The sequence below is a fragment of the Lytechinus variegatus genome, chromosome 16 (assembly GCF_018143015.1).
Source record: "Lytechinus variegatus isolate NC3 chromosome 16, Lvar_3.0, whole genome shotgun sequence".
Taxonomy (NCBI): Eukaryota; Metazoa; Echinodermata; class Echinoidea; order Temnopleuroida; family Toxopneustidae; genus Lytechinus; species Lytechinus variegatus.
This window is the reverse complement of record NC_054755.1, coordinates 15,999,254-16,017,297: the sequence shown is the minus strand read 5'-3', so window position 1 is coordinate 16,017,297 and position 18,044 is coordinate 15,999,254. Positions and strand designations below refer to the sequence as shown.

Genomic DNA, 18,044 nt, shown 5'->3' with positions numbered 1-18,044 from the left:
CCGCCAGCGACAGAGCGAGCTGCTTAACGCTTGAACGGATACGGAACGCTAGACGCGCGTGCTCCGAATGTACGCGTTGTACAGCGGCCTAGTTCGTTCACCTTTGACCTATTTTGGGTGTCACCGGCAAAATGGCGTCTCACATCGACAAGAATTTCCCTGTTGCTGGGTTGCTGCCGAAGAATGAAACAAGTGCATCAGCTTTCCTCACCAAGTATCCAGAGTATGATGGAAGAGGTGTGGTTATTGCAATTTTGGACACCGGCGTTGATCCAGGGGCGCCTGGATTGCAGGTACGGTATAGAATGCGTCCACCGCCCGGCCTCGGGTCGATCCACCGCAGTCGCAGACGTCAGACCCGGCCGCGTTCGCAGTGTCACTTACGGTACTCAGTGAGTGTCAGTGCAGTGCATCTGCCGGCTGCCCGAGCCTTCGCCTTCGGGGAGGGGGGGGGGGGGAGGTATCGGGACTCAGGAAAGGAGGCGACCCCAAAACAATGGCTAAAAGTAATGCATTAAAACCTCATCACATTTATCATCAGCCAATTTTAAATCAACATGATCAATGAAGACTTGTATTTTCCGTACCACTAGGACACGGTATCGTGTCAATTAAAAAATTTAACCAATAACCATTTCGATGTCGCACTATTACCCCGGCATTTGCTGGGGGGGGGGCGTAACTGCCATGATGAAGAGTGGACAACATCCATGACAAAAAAAAAACATGGTGAAAAAGGTGTTTTCGTGGATAAGTAAATAGGTACGGAACACGAATAGAGTTCGACAGTACACCAGACGGTGGACTGTACTGTAATGTTGGAGACCGCTGATTGGTCAATCGCGCAGATCATGTCATGACTGGTCGCCAAAATAATTCCTTCGGACCGCATGCGGAAGTATCAATAGGCAATAGCAATAATATCCAGTCACATTGTCCACACGGGAAATTTTCTTGGTTCGTGATTGGATCGCTCCAGTATCGATCGAAAACTATGCCATGGAGAGTATTGGAGAGTCAGCAATTTCATATTCTCGCGACACTCCGAAACCCGGAAATCAATTGACTTTTTGTACGTTGCGATAGATTCTAAAAACTCCAACAAACATGCTATATCGATGCTAATTCATAAGATTTTGACGGAAAAGCAAGAAGTTATCAAAATTTCTCTTCCAAGAGGTTGGATGTCATGGTTTTTGACCTTTCTCTGTCTAGTGAAATCTCATAGTATTCATTTTTCTTTCTGCCTGTCTCAATATTTCCAAGCCAGCTTTTTTTTCAACACTTTCCTCTTCTGCCTTCAATAATTCCCTTCATGATTTCTTTTCAGCACAGCTGCTGAAAGAAATGCAAGTCAACAATTGGTTATATTTTTACTGGCTGGAGGCCTTTCTATTCTAATAATCATTGTATTCTTTTTTTGTATTCATTCAGACAACTACTGATGGTCTTCCCAAAATAATTGATATCATTGATGCAACTGGAAGTGGCGATGTGATTACATCAACTGTAGTGGAAGCAAGGGATGGCGAGATTACAGGATTAACAGGAAGGAAACTCAAGGTATATTACTATATTAGTATTATAAAAAAAGAATTGAGTATAATCATATTTTTTTTTACCAAGGGAGCCACTTCAGTTCTAAAACTGCTTAAATATTGAGCCCTGTAAAACATAGCATGTTATTTTTATCCTCCAGCCTAGATGGCGAGCAACAAAATGGAAGACAAAGGTTTCATTTTTTTAAGACTTTGGTATATATAATTTGATCAGTGTGGCAACTTCCATGTAAACGTTGATTGTGATTGGCTGCTGAGCCCTGATACCATCATGGTAATACTAATTGCCACAAGGCAAAAGTTACTGTACGGTAAAATAGCTTTGTGAAACGGACCTTTGTTGACATAGAAATGCAATCAATTGTAATTATTATCATTGCTGTTATTAGTAGTATTATAATTCTTATACGAATCATGCATATTTGTGAGTGTGTTTTGGCGATGCAGCAAACTTCGGGAAATTTACAATATGCGCTTACACCGAAGTGCTATTGCTTAACCCTAAAAAGACTGGGGGGGGCTAATTCAGCCCCCCCCTCGACATTTTTCGTGATAAATCCGCCGCGCAAAATTTTTTGACCGCGTCGCTCGCTGACTTTTTACTTTCAAGTCTCCCGCAACTTTTGAGACCAAAATTGTGACCCCCGGGTACACGGTTCGGAAATTACGCAACATTTCGTAAGTGCATGCAGACCAAAAATTACTCAAAAACGTGAATTTGTGTACAAATCCAATGCAAATAGTGTTTTTAGCCAAAATTCATAAATGTATCATTATTTTTCCTTTTACTGCTTAAAATCAATTAATTTTATCTTTTTCATGGTCCAAATAAAGTCCCCGACAATTTCCATTGAAAAAACAGTAAAAAACAAAAAGTCGAAAAACAAAGAAATACATAAGAAATTTAGAAAACAATAGAATACATAAGAAAATAAATGTGATATTGAAATTTTTTTAAAATAAATTTGATCAGATGCCTATCTAGAGTATGTGAAACAAAAATTAGCATTTCAGGGGCATTATTTCATTAATTACAGCAAACTTATGATTTTACGCATAAATTAGCATAATTAATGAAACATGAGATTTTTTGCAGAATTTGATGTTATAGTTTTGTAGATAATGCCATGGGTAACGCGTGTGCCAATTTTCGTCGCGATCAACGGCCGAGATCATAAGGGGGGGCTGAATCAGCCCCCCCAGTCTTCTTAGGCGTCGAAATAGCCCAGTCTATTTAGGGTTAAAACTGTGAATACCCTAGATTTTTTTATCATTGTAGCTGTTGTTATTATTATTATTATCATTCCCAAATTTCCCACCATAGTTTTGTATGTAACGTTTGAATTTCATTTTCTTATTTGTTATTCAACCAGATACCTTCACACTGGCAAAATCCTTCAGGAAAGTTCCATATAGGAGTGAAGAATGCTTACGAGCTTTATCCTAAGGGGCTCAAAGAGAGGGTTCAGGTAGGTGGAATTCATCATTTTCATGTTGAAAACATGAAAATAGAACATTTTTATGTTTTATTTGTAAATGATGATAATATGTAACATTCATGAGGTACCGATTATCTAGCTGCCTATTGAATGGTGCACTATATATTACCTAGGCTGTAGATCCTGCTACTAAAGGCGCTGAGTGCGTGCAAGGATTTTATCCTGCCGGGTACCCATCCACCTCTCCTGGGTTGAGTGTGGCACACTGGGTAAATTTCTTGCTGAAGGAAAACATGCCATGACTGAGATTTGAACCCATGTCTAACTCAGATTGAAAGATGAGAATCGTAACCACTAGACCATGACGCCCCAACATTATTTAAATAATTAATAAAACAATTTCTCCCTGTTCATTCAAGTCAAGTGTACATTATTTTGTGAATGTAATAATTTGATAACGAAATCCTCAAATTTACCATTAACTATAGCAGAATTGGTTTACGGCACCCCACGTTGTGAGCCATAAAAGGCCTATGGAAAGTGTTTAGAGGAAGAGGTAGAAACAACCAGTGGACCATTACTTTTGTCTATACATTAGAGATTAAATCCTGGCAAATAAGGTTGTTACATGTATGATTATAATAATAATGATAATATGGATATTTGTAATGTGCTTGTATCCATCATAAAACAATGCTCATGGCACAGTAAAGAAAAAGAAAATCTATAACCTATTAAAGAAGGGGAAGAAAAAAATATTTGCCTGAAAACCTGTATGGATAATCAGGTTTTAATGAAGTTGTGAAGACAAGATATATTGCGGATGTCTTTTGAATGTTTCTTTCATAGGACTGGCCCAGTAAATTGAAATAATTGATCCACCATATATTATCAGATTGTGGTATAGCAAGTAAGGATGAGCTAACAGACCTAAGGTTATGAGAGAGATTGTATGGAGTTGTCAAATCATTATTTTCTTTTTTTTTATACCTGTAGAAAGACCGCAAGGAGAAGCTGTGGGACAGGTACCACAAACCTGCAATCGCCGAGGTAACACGAAAGCTAGAAGCGTACGATGCCGCGCATCCTAACGTCACCAAACAGGAGGAGAAACTTGAGAGGGATAATCTTGCCGCCATGTTGGATGTACTCAACAACGCAGATAAGAAGTACTCCGACCCCGGTCCAGTCTATGATTGTCTCGTCTTCAACGATGGCAACACATGGAGGTAAGGCAGGCAGGGATGTAATTACACGGGGCTTGGGGCGATATGCCCAAAACAGCCATGAAAAGTTTCAAAACTGCCTTGGAAATTCCTGTAGGGTCCAATGAAATGTGTAATACAGTAAAGCAAATTTTGGTTGGTGAGATCAAAGAGTAGCCTAGAAAGTTGTATTTATTGATGTTTCCACTGATGGAAGGGAAATTTCTTTGATCAATCACTCGGATTTGTGGAACTAAACATTGTAGATAAAAGGTACCCAGACCACGGTCTAGTCTATGGCTGTCTTGTATTCAGTGATGTTAACAAATGGAGGTATGGAAGGGGATCAGTGTTCTGTAACATGAAGCTTAGTGATAAATCATAAATTGATTTTCATGATTGATTTGTGCTTTGTGGTTAATGCAATCAGTCATAAAATAATGTTCTAGGATTGATTGCTAAGTTCTGTGGTACAGAGCCCTGGTAAGTGTTTCATCAACACTTTTCATCTGATAAGTTGCCAGGGGCCCCGTAACGCAAAACTTAGCAATGACCGTAGTACATTTTTTTTGTTATTATTATTTATTCGGCATAATCAAACATAATACAACATACACAAACAATAGGATAAGGAGAGTCACATGGATGCCGGGAAAGGAAAAAGATTAACTAAATAACTATAACCCGAAGGTCTTCCTTTCCAATCCATGTGATTGATTTCTATGATTGATTGCATTACATTCAATTATGAAAATAAGGCGTACGATTAATCGCTAACCTTTGTGTTAAAGGACCTAGATCTGACAACTTTCCTTGATTTTGATTGGCTGAGACACTCAGTTCCTATGGTAACTATTGGGTAAAACAAGACTTGTTGGATAAAACATTTGACAAGTCTTTTCATGAAACACTTCCCAGGATTTCATTTTATTGAACAAAAAAATAACAAATCCAAAATTGCAGGAAAAGAAATTGCCATTGCCAATCATATGCCATGGTTTCACTAGCTTTTAACAAACATTATTACCATGAAATGTTTATTAAAAGTGACCCAGATCTCTTACAAAACTGTCTTGCAGAATTTCCACTGACTAATAATGTTTACCGAATTTTTACTTGTGTATATTAACATTTGTGTAGGTCATTAAGATGAAAACATCTTACAACAACAAATTAAATTTTGTCTTTGTGTAACTTTATTCTTGCATATCTTACAATGTATGGGATTCTTTGGTGAACTGAAAGTGGGTATTGTTATATTCAATATATGTTGTCTATTGGATCAAGATAAACATAAAATAATCAATTGTTTTATCTTCTCTCTTTTTTTTTGGAGGGGGGGGGTTGATGTAAAAACATTTCAATTGCCTTCTGTCTCATTTTGTAATTTTCAAGGATGGATATGAGCAATTGCTTTACTACTTCATACAACTTCAATAATCAACACATTGATTGATATTGTCTCTGAGAACTGTGGTCAGTATATCAGTGCCTCGTCTTACAAAGAGTTAACGATTGATCCAATCAACCTCAACGATATGGAAATCCATCAGTGTCATACTTTTTCTACTGGAAATTTGCACAATGTCCTTAGTAAACATAGAGAAGCAAACTGAATTTTCAAGAAAACAAATGTAGGATTAAACATCATAGTTAGAAAATATTTGGAACAAACAGATATAATTATTTTAATTGTTGAGATTGTTTGCTTTCCATAGTTGCGGTTGATTGGATCAATTGCAACTCTGTGTAAGGCAGGGCCCATCATACAGCAGTCTTCTTCTGGGGAATGGGAGGGAAGATAATTAAAGAGACATTTTAGTAACATACATTTGTAACTTTCAGATCATCAACATTACTTTGTATTGCTATTTGTTTTGATTGTTTTCTAGAGCTGTAGTCGACACCTCAACATGTGGTGATCTTGCTTCCTGTACTGTACTAGCCAACTATAAAGAGGATCATCAGATGGCAACCCTCAGCAACCTAGGTACGTTAAGCATTCTTTTATAATATCAGTTTGCAACAGACCAGGACCCCATCTTACAAAGATGATTGATCCGATCAAAGCTCAGCTGTATGGAAATCCATCCGTTCTATAACCTTTTCCTACAGGAAATTATCTCAATCTCTTTAGTAAGCAAAGTGAATCATGCTGAATCTTCAAGGGAATGATGAATGTATAAATATACTTCATGTCTGGAAGATATTTTGAAAAAATTTGCATTTAAGGTGTTGACATTGCTAGCTTTCCATAGTTGCGATTGATCCGATCAATTGCAACTATGGACGGCCAGCTACATCAACATCTATTATACATGTTCAAATTATTTTCTAACTATGATGTATATTCATGCATTCATTGTTTTTCTTGAAAATTCACTGTGCTTGTCTTTGGTTACAAAGGACATCGTGCAAATTTCCTGTAGAAAAGATTATGACCCTGGTGGATTTCCATAACAAACATGCATAAGAGATGTTGTCGTTGCTGGCCGTCCATAGTTGCGATTAATCTGATCTATTGCAACTCTTTGTAAGACAGGGCTCTGGTGTGTTTTATAAAGCTGTTAGTATAAAAAGTTATGAGCAACTTTACAAACGACTGGTGTATCCTCTTTCTCATCGGATATTGATTAAAAAACTTTTTTACAGAGATAAAATAAAGTTAAATTTGTTCTCAGAATACCAATTTTGAGAGATTTTAAGGGTATTTCACTGATTTTAATGGAGAGAAAATATTTTATTTTATCTGAGATCAAATGGATGTCAGATCAAATGGATCTCAGAATACTACCCTAGGCCATTGGAATTTAACCCTGATGCGCTCCCCTTTTTTTAAATTTCAAGATATGCTGAACTACTCTGTAAACATCTACGACGATGGTAACATCCTGAGTATAGTCACTAATGCTGGTTCCCATGGGACTCATGTAGCTGGTATAGCAGCAGCTCACTTCCCCGACAACCCCGAGAAGAACGGCGTTGCCCCCGGTGCTCAGATTGTAGCCGTAAAGATTGGAGATTCACGTCTGGGTTCTATGGAGACTGGTAGTGCACTGGTTCGAGCGGTAAGTAGTCTTGTAGGTCAGTCAATCAATCTTTTAATCAATCTCGAAGTCAGCTGTAAAGGTACCAATTCATGTGTATGGAGGTACTATGGAGATTGGTTGTGCCTAAATCAGAAAAATCAGTAGACTTCATCCTTGTCAATCATTACACAAGGAACTGAAGAGTTGCTGAACGCATGAAACACACACTCATTCGATTAGATAATAAATCAGCCAGTATACTTTTGCATGTTAAGATCCCAATGCACTATTCGAATAAAAGTAGGGGAAAACTCTAATGTAGTGGTCTACCTGCAATCCCCCATCAGTTACCTTTGTGTCATAGTGATTTAGTTAACTTTTCACCTCCTAGGCACGGGTGTTGCCAAAATAAATCATAATGATAATAATAATCAACAAAGTCGTAATTTGTTCTTTTCCAAAGTCTTGTGTTTCTCTTCACACTCCTATAGATGATTGCTGTCATTGAGCATAAAGTTGACCTTGTCAATTTCAGTTATGGAGAGGCAGCTCATTGGCCAAATGGAGGGTAAGTTATAACAAGAAACTTGCAATAAATCATAAGACAATCACAATACGGGCAATTGATTGCAAAGTTGTACTTCAATTGCTGGTCCACTTCTTGCAAAAAGTAGTAAAAATGATCTTGCTCTAGTTACAATTGATCTATCACTTGTAAGTTTGCTAAAGAATTTGCAATTGATTGCAGATATTTTCTTGCAAGACCTCCCGCAGATTATAAGTTCATTAGGGTTAAATTTTACAATATTTGCAATAACCAATTACAACACGGAAAAAATACAATTCTTCCAATTACTCCTTAAAAATTCTGGAAAGGAGGATTGAGATATTCCTTGGCCCTGTCCTATAATAATAATAGTCAGTTCTTGTATCGCGCATAATACATTATGAATAACGTCTCTATGCGCTTCCAAAGGACTTGGATATTATTACCCCGGCTTTACCTGGGCTGCCTAGGCGCTCAAGCATTCAAGGAATTTCTTCCTACCAGGTACCTATTCACCTCACCTGGGTTGAGTGCAGCACAATGTGGATAAATTTCTTGCTGAAGGAAATTATGCCATGGCTGTTTCAAAGTCAGAAGACTAATCCACTGGGCCACAATACTCCACTTATACTTATACTGAATTATCTGTTTGTATCTATCACAAATAAGGAAAGCCAGTAATGTCAACATCTAGAATGCAAATTGTTTTCTCTATATGGTTTACTTCATTGACTTGGTTAATCAGTGTGCTCCCATGTTTTCAAAGGAAGGGTTCCCAGTCCATCAGGGAAATCAGGGAAAATTATTTTAATTTTTTCCAGTCAGGGAAAAATCCGGGAATTCGATGAAAAATGCCTCAAATCAGGGGAAAATTCCTCCAATGAGGGAAAAATCAGAGAATTTTGATTGGCCCAAAAGTCAAAAGCGCGCATGTTAGTCAGTCAGAGTGTTATATTTTATTGCATATCAAAACATCATCCATTAAATGACGGATTATGGTGGTTATGGGGTATGGTGGATGGCTGTATGGGAGAAGGGAGGCCATTACATGCCTGTTTAAGACATTGTAGTACTAATTGGTTTTGCATTATTGTTTTTATACTGAAAATACATGGAATTCACTGCAACAACTTAGAAAACATGCAGAACTGGGAGTGAGTTTAAATGATTGTTAGGGAAGTTTTAAACTTCATTAGGGAAAAATCAGGAAATTTTGTTTTCTTGAAATGCTGCGAACCCTGAAAGATATGTTGGCTACATTTTCTTGTTGCTTGGAAAACTCATAATACAGGTTATAAAAATTCTCATGCTACTAATTGTTTTGGAGTTTAGTGGTGTTACGACTTGGTGAATTAAAACACAAGATGTAAAGATACTTGTAACAGTATTCCATTCAAATCACTTCAAAAGTGCTATTGATTGACATTCAAACTTGTTTCGTACAGTATTACGCTTGAAAAGCACAGCTGCAACAGGGCCGTTCAGGTTTACTAGTTCTTAGGCACAAAGTATGAATATCACCCTAAAAGCTACAAAAATGTATACGTGTGAAGCGCTATCGCAATATTTGTGGGGCGTCGTGGTTACTACTCTTGTCTTTCAATCAGAGAGGCCTGGGTTTGAATCCAAGGAATGGCATGTATTCCTTGAGCAAGAAATTTACCCACATTGTGCTGCACTCAATCCAGGTGAGGTGAATGGGTACCAAGCAGGATAAATTCCTTGAATGCATGAGCGCTGAAAGGCAGCTCCAGCTAAAGCCAGGTTAATAATAACAATGTGCCTGGGATAAGATTATTTCTTGAGAGGTGGTGGTATATAAATGCCTATTGTTATTCTTTTTATCATACTTGTCAGGTGGGAGGCTTAAAATTTGATAAGTGCATGTAACATGATAAAAATGATTCTTGCACAAAACAGTTCGGAATACCATTCCTCAATACAAGTTTGTGGGATGGTGAAGCAGATTTGTGAATTCAATATTTTAGAGATTACCTTTTTTTTCTGTTTTGTTCTGTAGACGAGTATGTGATGTGATATCAGAAGCAGTAAACAACCATGGTATTATATTCGTCTCCTCCGCTGGTAATAATGGACCAGCGTTATCTACTGTAGGTTGTCCGGGAGGTACCACTTCAAGTATTATAGGTGAGGTTGTTATATCATCAGTCCTCTCACAAACCTGTCTACTTGCGTTCATAGTTTTTCTTCCTCAGATATTACATTGGACATTTTTTGTTTGTTTATCATATTGTAACAGTACATTTTCAAAATCTATAACAATGTAAGAGAGCTGTTTTGCTGTCAACTTGCCCCATCAAAAATAATATTTAGATTGTTGCACCATTTTAAAAGAATACACTGAAATCCTTTAAGTGATGAATGAAGTATTTATTTTATATTGGATCGATTATCTCCTGAAAATTTCAGCCCAGTCCACGTTTTAAAATAGGTTTTATATCAAGAAGAAAACCCTACACAGATATGTTATTTTGATTTGGCACCTGATGAAAGTACATGTACATTTTCAAGTGTAATCGCAAACATTGTCATGTAAAACACATTTTAATTTCATATCCTCCACATGAGAATTGTTATCGGGCATACACATTCATATAATCTAGTGATGAATTGTAATTTTTGTATTAAATTGTTTTTTATGAAATAATTATATTATATTGGATGGCTGAGAATGGGATACCAGAAATATTCCAAGAGTTCAGGAAAATATTCCATGAATCACAGAGGAGTGGAATGTTGGCCCTAACGAGTGGAATATTTCTGGTATTTCTTGAAATAAAGCCATCCAATATAATTATCATCTATCCCACCCCCCCCAAAAAAAAAGTGAGGGAGCAGTTTGATTGAACAAGTCATAGATCACTTATCATATTATGCCATCATCACTTATAGGATCAGTTTTGGTCGTCGACATGCGACTTGCATGTTGCTCATTATGACGTCATCAAACGTAATTGTGCTCTCTGCTGTGTATCGCAATGCTTCCATTGTTATTCGCATTGCTTTCGTGCATGTGCATTAAATTGTTGAATATGCTCTCATATTCATTAGCAAAATTTGGACAGGAGCCTATGGGATAATCGTAGGATTTCGATCCTTTTTAGGGATACGCTCTGATACTGCACAGGGAATAGATGCAGACCAAAATGTGTGTCTTTAAAGAGAAATTCCAGTAGTTGCAGTAAACACTGATTTCATGAGAAAGGCTGTAAAACAAGGCTTAATTGTCAGTATATCATCGAGGATCTAGATCTGGTACAGTGACATTAACTGAACTTTGTGAAATCTTGAAATCTACGCTGAAAAATGTTCACACCGAAGATCCCCAACACAGATAAGAGCACGTGGGACAATGTATAATTATTGCATAGAGTGTCGGGCCCGATGCTCTACCTGACTCCTGTGCTTATTTGCTGATTTCTCAGCAATTACACAATTTCTTCCAAATCCTTTGAGCACATGCATTTTATTTATACAGACACTTTGGTGGTCATTTCATTTTATTCTGTATGAACCATTTTGATATTGTTACCAAAACTAGTATTTACCTTTAATGCATCACTAGAACACTCTATATAGATGATAATTATTGTTTATGTTTACTCTGTTTATGTGAAGGTGTTGGAGCCTATGTGTCACCTGAAATGACAGCAGCTGAATACTCACTCAGGGAGAAGCTTCCAGGGATGCCCTATACATGGTCATCAAGAGGACCAACGTAAGTCATTTCATTGAGAAAGTAAGGAGATTTAGAACAGTACGTTGACTGGTATGAGATGATGCCATAAATCATAGTGGATGTGCACATACACGTACACATCGAGTGAAATCTGAAATATTCATTTTTTTAGTAAACATTGACAGTCAACAACGTAGGCTCACATGGTCGGTCGACTGGTACGCTGTTCTCATGCATCGATTCTAATACTCTAATAATGACCCTAACTCACCATAAAATTATCTTTGATTCTGTAATTCAAAATTAAATTAAGTTCAAAAGTAATTCAAACCATGACCTGTATCGTAAGAGACTGCAATTATCACAAAATAGAGATGTGCATTTGTTCACAAAACTGACCAGTAAACAGAATTGATTTTGTGTTTGAATTTGGGATTGATCATAAGCCAGTGTGTTATAAGTATGAGGTGTTTTTTTTTATGTGACTTTTAAGAGACTTGATAACAATTATTTTCATTATGTAAAAAAAAACACCAAAAAATATTAATGATTTATCCAATCAAGTTACCTTTTATTCTTTCGACATTTAAATTTTATTACCAATGAAACAGTGATGGACGTCTGATCAAATTTGTTTTCTTTTTTGATATTTCAGTGTGGATGGTGCATTAGGGGTGAGCATATGTGCCCCTGGGGGCGCTATAACATCAGTACCTAACTGGACATTACGAGGTACTCAACTCATGAATGGTACTTCAATGTCATCACCAAATGCTTGCGGAGGAATAGGTATGTACTGAAAATGTTTTCACAGTAGGAACTTTACATTCTGTGTGGGGGTGATATCAGAGATGAATGGGAAGTACTATAAAAATGTGACATCATTAATTTTAGCACTGGTTTTGAAACTGCGAAAAACCTTGGGGAGGGGGGCTGCACTATATTCCCAAAAACGATGTGAGAAAGCAATGCAAGTGAGTCCCAAGAATAATTTTGTGTCGATAAGGAATTCATCATCTCGTAGATATTGCGCGTTGACATATCAAATTTGTGTAATGATTTTTAACCACAATGTTTATATTTTTTTGGATAAATCTCATTTCAAATGTCTGTGACAGTGAATATTTGAGGAATTTTATTTAATGTCTAAACGTGCTACATGCAATGAAATTTAACTTTCATTGGGCATCTTTGGTGATGGCCTTCAAATTAAAAAATGATAGGGTGCAACGCATCTCATTTTATAGGCCTTCAAACTTTCAAAATTTGTCAAATATCTTGCATCAGCTTGATTAGTACTTCATCCCTTGATCATTAAACTTTGTAACATTTGGAAGCCCTGTGTCTGATGTGCGAGTATAACAAGGTTTTGTCTCCTTATCTTTTTCAGGCCTAATTCTTAGTGGTTTGAAGAAAGAAAATATACACTACACACCCCACAGTGTAAGAAGAGCGGTTGAATGTACTGCACAAAGCTTAGACAATGTAGAACGCTTCTCACAAGGTTATGGCCTCCTTCAGGTAAATATTTATTGATATTATTCATAACATGTTCAGTACACTGTTTATCAACACATATTTAATTGAGTAGCTCATGTCATTTTGCGAAAATATGGAAAATTCGATAATATCTTTCAGATTATGTTGATATATCCTGTTATCCTTGGAGAGTTGTGGCCCAGTGGATTAGTCTCTGGACTTTGAAACAGAGGGGTGTGGGTTCGAATCCCATTCATGGTGTAATTTATTTTGGCAAGGAATTTATCCACAGTGTGCTACACTCAACCCAGGTGAGGTGAATGGGTACCCGGTAGGATTTATTCCCTGAATGCTTTAGCGCCTATTAATATGGCGGCTCTGCTACAGCCGGGTAATAATATGATACCAAGTATCAAAGCGCAGTTGAGTATATGCACATAGTAACTGTGCTATATAAATGGACATATTATTATTATTATTTTAACACTAAATGACCAAAATATTGTTGATTATGAAAATTCAGCTACTAGTCATTGTTCAAAATTTCTGCCCTGTATTGCTTTTTACCACCTCAGTACTTCTTAAGTTGGTACCCAAATGCCAGCTTTTATGGACAAGAACCAAGAGAAACCCTCTGGCTCTCACAGAACTGCAGCTTTCCTCTCTCTGGCTCTCACAGAACTGCAGCTTTTAATATAAATATGTAATGAATTTTCAGACTCTTGTTATTGTCAATATTTTGCTGACAATGATCGACTGACATTGATATCAAATATCGACCAGCACTAGTACATGTACAGCAATAATGAAATACCTGATAACTTCCGTCTTTATGAAAGTAACATCTCTGTTGGGTGTTTCATAAAGCTGTTCTCCAAGTTACCCATGACTTTACGCACAACTGGAACATGTTCTAAGGTGCTAGGTCAGCTACATAGGGTTAATTAAACTCAAGAAAGGATCACCGGCCATGCATAAAATTGTTGGTAACTTGCGAACAGCTTCATGAAACGCCTACCTGTTTGAATGAATCACAAACCAATCTAATATGTATTTTACATTCCAGGTTGTCAAAGCATTTGAGTTTCTGCAGACATACCAAGACTGTCCAAGTCGCAATGTGAAGTTCAATGTCTCGTTTGAAGGGGGACGTGGCATTTACCTCAGGGAAAACAACAAAGCTCGGGAATGCAATGTATCTATTGAACCAGAGTTTGTTGAGAATACAGGTAAGGCGCCATCTGATGACATTGTATTCCTAAAGACACTACTTTAGCTTTGTCATTTTGGCAACTACCATGGTAACAAGGCTTAGCAGCCAATCACGATCAAGTTTACCATGGTACTTACCATAATAACGAAGTTATTATACTTGTAAGTTTTAATGAAACCGGGCCCCTTTTCTTTGTATGAGTTAGATATTATTGTGTGACATATTTATAGAGAATGTAATCTCTTTCAAAGATCCAAATATCAAACCCCATTCCTATGGCTTTATTCCTACCTTTTAGGTATGAATTAATTTATAAGTAATGACCAAAAATGAATTTAAGCAGAATCCGACAAAATATCACTCACATGGGGTATAGCAAAAGCTCAGTCCTAAGAGCGCCGGGGTTTCGTATTCTGGTGACCCAGGTTCAATTCCCAATTGATGCATTAGTGCCCTTTGGTATTTAAAGGCATTTAAATCCTCATTACCAGGTCATATGGAGAGGACTTTAAACCGTCTGTCCTCTTGTTGCTTGCTTACAAGCATTCATGTTTTCTTAGCAATCAGGTTCAAAATCACTACCAAGCACTAAATCAAATTGTGTGCCAAATGATTATGCTAGTTATTTGGTGAGGGGTCCCTTCCTTAAAGATCTATATATCACTATAACTACGAGAACTTTGCCATTATGATAACTATCATGGAAACATTGATTGTGATCTTCACATTCATGTAGCACTAGCCATAGATGCTGAAAAACTGGGTGTTATGGCATGCGCCTTTAATCCAAACTATGTAGGGACAATACAAAATGATACAGAGGGTCAAGGTTCAAGCCCTTGTTACATCGTTCGCATAGTGATGTTAAAGGAAAGTCCCAGACACAAATAATCATATCTGATTGATACTCTTGATGAAACTCAATCTCACACATACACACACAGCTCATATCTCTGGGTCCATCCTCCCACCCCCCCCCCCCACGTACCTTTTTGAACTAAAATTATTCTCTTGATTTTAATAATTTCTTTGCAGATCCTGCAGAAAAGATTGCCTTCAATCTTCACATAGCACTAGCTGTAGAAGCTCCCTGGGTCCAAGCCCCAGCTCACCTTGTCCTCATGAACACCTCAAGGTCAGTCTCTATCAAGGTCGATCCTCAAGGACTTCCAGAGGGAGCGCACTACACCGAGGTGAGCGTTGATAGACATTAATGCGGGAGAGAACTGATTTACAATGCATGTTTTCTCTCATTGACTGTGTGTTGTAAATGACTAGTCTTAAAGTATACCTTTTGGGATATCTATAAATTATAGAGAATAAATTAGCCTATAATTCTGTTTGTGCAGAGAAACTAAAATGTTGTCAAAAGAAGAGGTGCCTGTTTTGCTACTTGGTAACATGATTATTGCGGTATGAATGTATTTAGTAGTGAGTGTGTTAATATTCAAGTAGGCCTATATTACAAGACTACATTGCTCAGAAAGTTGCATTATGGGTAATTAGCATGGCATGATATGAGTAGATTAGGACTTGAGGTTGAGCTATTAAGACTTCCGGTGGGTGTTTCATAAAGCTGTTCGTAAGATAAGAGCAACTTTAAGAACGACTGGTGATCCTTTCTTTTGGTAAATGGTATACACCATTGGCGATGGTTTAGCACGTAAGAAAGGTTCACCAGTCGTTCTTAAAGTCGCTCTTAACTTACGAACAGCTTTATGAAATGGCCCCCTGGTTTGTAGGCCCTCTAATCTATTGTCTACTGAATTCCATAATTTCCAAAGGCCAGACCTTCTAACCAGTATGATATCATTTGTATCGCCTGCATAGCTGAGCGAGACATTAGACGCCACTTTTCCAATGGCTGTAGCGTCATCAAAATTGAAATCTTCAGGCGATATATGGACTTGAATAGTATAGTATAGCAAGGCTTAATTTTTAGTATGAATAATGCAGAATAATATAGTAACAAAACTCAAATTAATGATGTTCAATTTCTTTAGTGATAAACAATTCATTTGGGAAACGCATGGTGATCACAAATACTATGCGCTATATAAGTACCATACGATGATAATGATGATGACGATGATGATGATGGTGGTGATGATGATGATCATTGTTGTTATCTTTCTATTTTGATTATCATTATTATTACTTATCATACTATTTTATGAAGGTGTGCGGTTATGACCTGAGTGAACCTGCTAAAGGACCACTCTTCAGAATACCGGTGACTGTCATCGTACCTCAAGATCTCAATGGTCAGATTGATGTAGAATGGACTGACAAGGAATTCAGATCTGGTCAGATCAGGAGACACTTTGTTAGGGTACCTCAGGGGGCAACATGGGCAGGTAAGAGTCACTACAATTTAAATAGAATTTCCGATTTTTGTAATTTTTTTTCAGCAAGGCATATTTGATTATTTCCTTCATTTTTGCCCAATTTTGAAAATCCAAGCTTTTTTCAGATTTTTTTTCCTTATTTGGCATGTTTAGCACTACCATTCATATTGCACTGCGTTGCTCTAATATGTGGCAGTGATTCTGACCGTACCCCTGAACTAGCTGCATGCATGCCTGCTACCCGGGCCGCCGCGGCCAGACTCTAGCGGGCGCGTATAGTGCAGCTAGCATCTTGGAACGTGTATGTGCAAATGTTCGTTTGCGGGTCGCGATACGAAGATCGTCGATTGGTAACATTGTGAGTTTTCTATCAAGGGGAAGTTGGGCAGTTGCAGGCATCAAACTTTCATTATTTATTGTGATCTTGGTCATGGATATTGACATGCAAATAAATTGTTCTCTTGTTTACGACGACTGAGCCAGCTGAGCTTCGACCTTCGCGAGACTGTCGTGGCAAAGAGTAAAGCTAAGGAGCAGAATATTTATTACAGGCCTTCGTAACCTTGCAGGTCAACAACTTTTTCCTCTTTAAGCACTTTGAGTGAATTACCCTTAGTATCAAGAATTTCTTCAGAATTAGTTAAGAATTCATTCGGCTGTATAAAGCCCAATATTTCTTGACTGTAGGAGAAAATATCCACCTTTAAAAATACATCTGCGTCTATTTTCTGAATTTTCAGAGATCAGTATAACATCGTTAGAAAGAGAGCAGTCATCACGCTTTGTGCTGCACACCATACAGCTGCAGCCTCAGACGGCCTACAGGAACAATGAATTCTACAAGTTCCTTTCACTTCAAGAACAATGTGAGGTTCAGCACTCGTTCGCAGTGCATGGCGGTCAAATCATGGAATTCACCATAGCAAAGTGGTGGGCCAGCTTAGGAAGGTCAAGGGTCAAGTATAGTCTAGCGTTCCACGGCCTGCAGCCTTCACAAAAGACTGTGCAAATGGTGAGTCTCTTTGATTTTTTTTTTATAAGTGGTAGTGATTCGTGCAAACATTTAGAAGTTGTTGAATTGTTGTGCCAATAAAGATTAATCTGATTGAGAACCTTGAAAGGTCCTCTGTATTCTTATTTGGAAGTTCCTTGAAATATTAGTATATTTCATGTCAAAAACTGTCAAATCAAACAAAACCAGAAATTGTCAGTACAAAAATGAACTAATTAAGTTATTGTAAAGTTGTCAAAGGCTGTATTCTGAAGTCTACTTAACTTAGGCTAGATCCAACTCAGTGCTAAAATTATGAAAAGCTGAAAATGTCAACATTTTGTTTAGTGTGTTGTTTCCCCTTTCTTTAATGGGGAAGAAAACTTATTATTTTCAGACAGTTATGAATGATTTTAGCACGAAATGTGCTTCCAAATTAAACCTGTATGATAGAAATTTGTGTGGCATTTGGCTATCCATAGTTAAACCACAAGCCTTGAACAAGGGTCCGTAACACAAAGCTTAGCAATGATC

General features: G+C 37.5%; 1 protein-coding gene across 2 annotated transcripts in view; it reads left to right on the top strand.

Moving 5' to 3' along the window:
- Positions 1-57: 57 nt before the first annotated feature.
- LOC121429701 (tripeptidyl-peptidase 2-like) overlaps positions 58-18,044 on the top strand; it is a 40,479-nt gene continuing 22,492 nt past the window's right edge. The window contains exons 1-15 of one of the 2 annotated variants that reach the window (XM_041626869.1): positions 58-293; positions 1,435-1,563; positions 2,933-3,028; positions 3,995-4,227; positions 6,096-6,193; positions 7,051-7,271; positions 7,724-7,800; positions 9,800-9,927; positions 11,419-11,518; positions 12,135-12,268; positions 12,870-13,000; positions 14,025-14,187; positions 15,207-15,364; positions 16,351-16,528; positions 17,260-17,531. In XM_041626869.1, coding sequence (XP_041482803.1) covers positions 132-293; positions 1,435-1,563; positions 2,933-3,028; positions 3,995-4,227; positions 6,096-6,193; positions 7,051-7,271; positions 7,724-7,800; positions 9,800-9,927; positions 11,419-11,518; positions 12,135-12,268; positions 12,870-13,000; positions 14,025-14,187; positions 15,207-15,364; positions 16,351-16,528; positions 17,260-17,531 — 2,280 coding nt within the window. In that variant the 5' untranslated portion in view covers positions 58-131. The remainder of the gene's footprint in view (positions 294-1,434; positions 1,564-2,932; positions 3,029-3,994; positions 4,228-6,095; positions 6,194-7,050; positions 7,272-7,723; positions 7,801-9,799; positions 9,928-11,418; positions 11,519-12,134; positions 12,269-12,869; positions 13,001-14,024; positions 14,188-15,206; positions 15,365-16,350; positions 16,529-17,259; positions 17,532-18,044) is intronic. The other variant, XM_041626870.1, reaches the window with a different exon arrangement.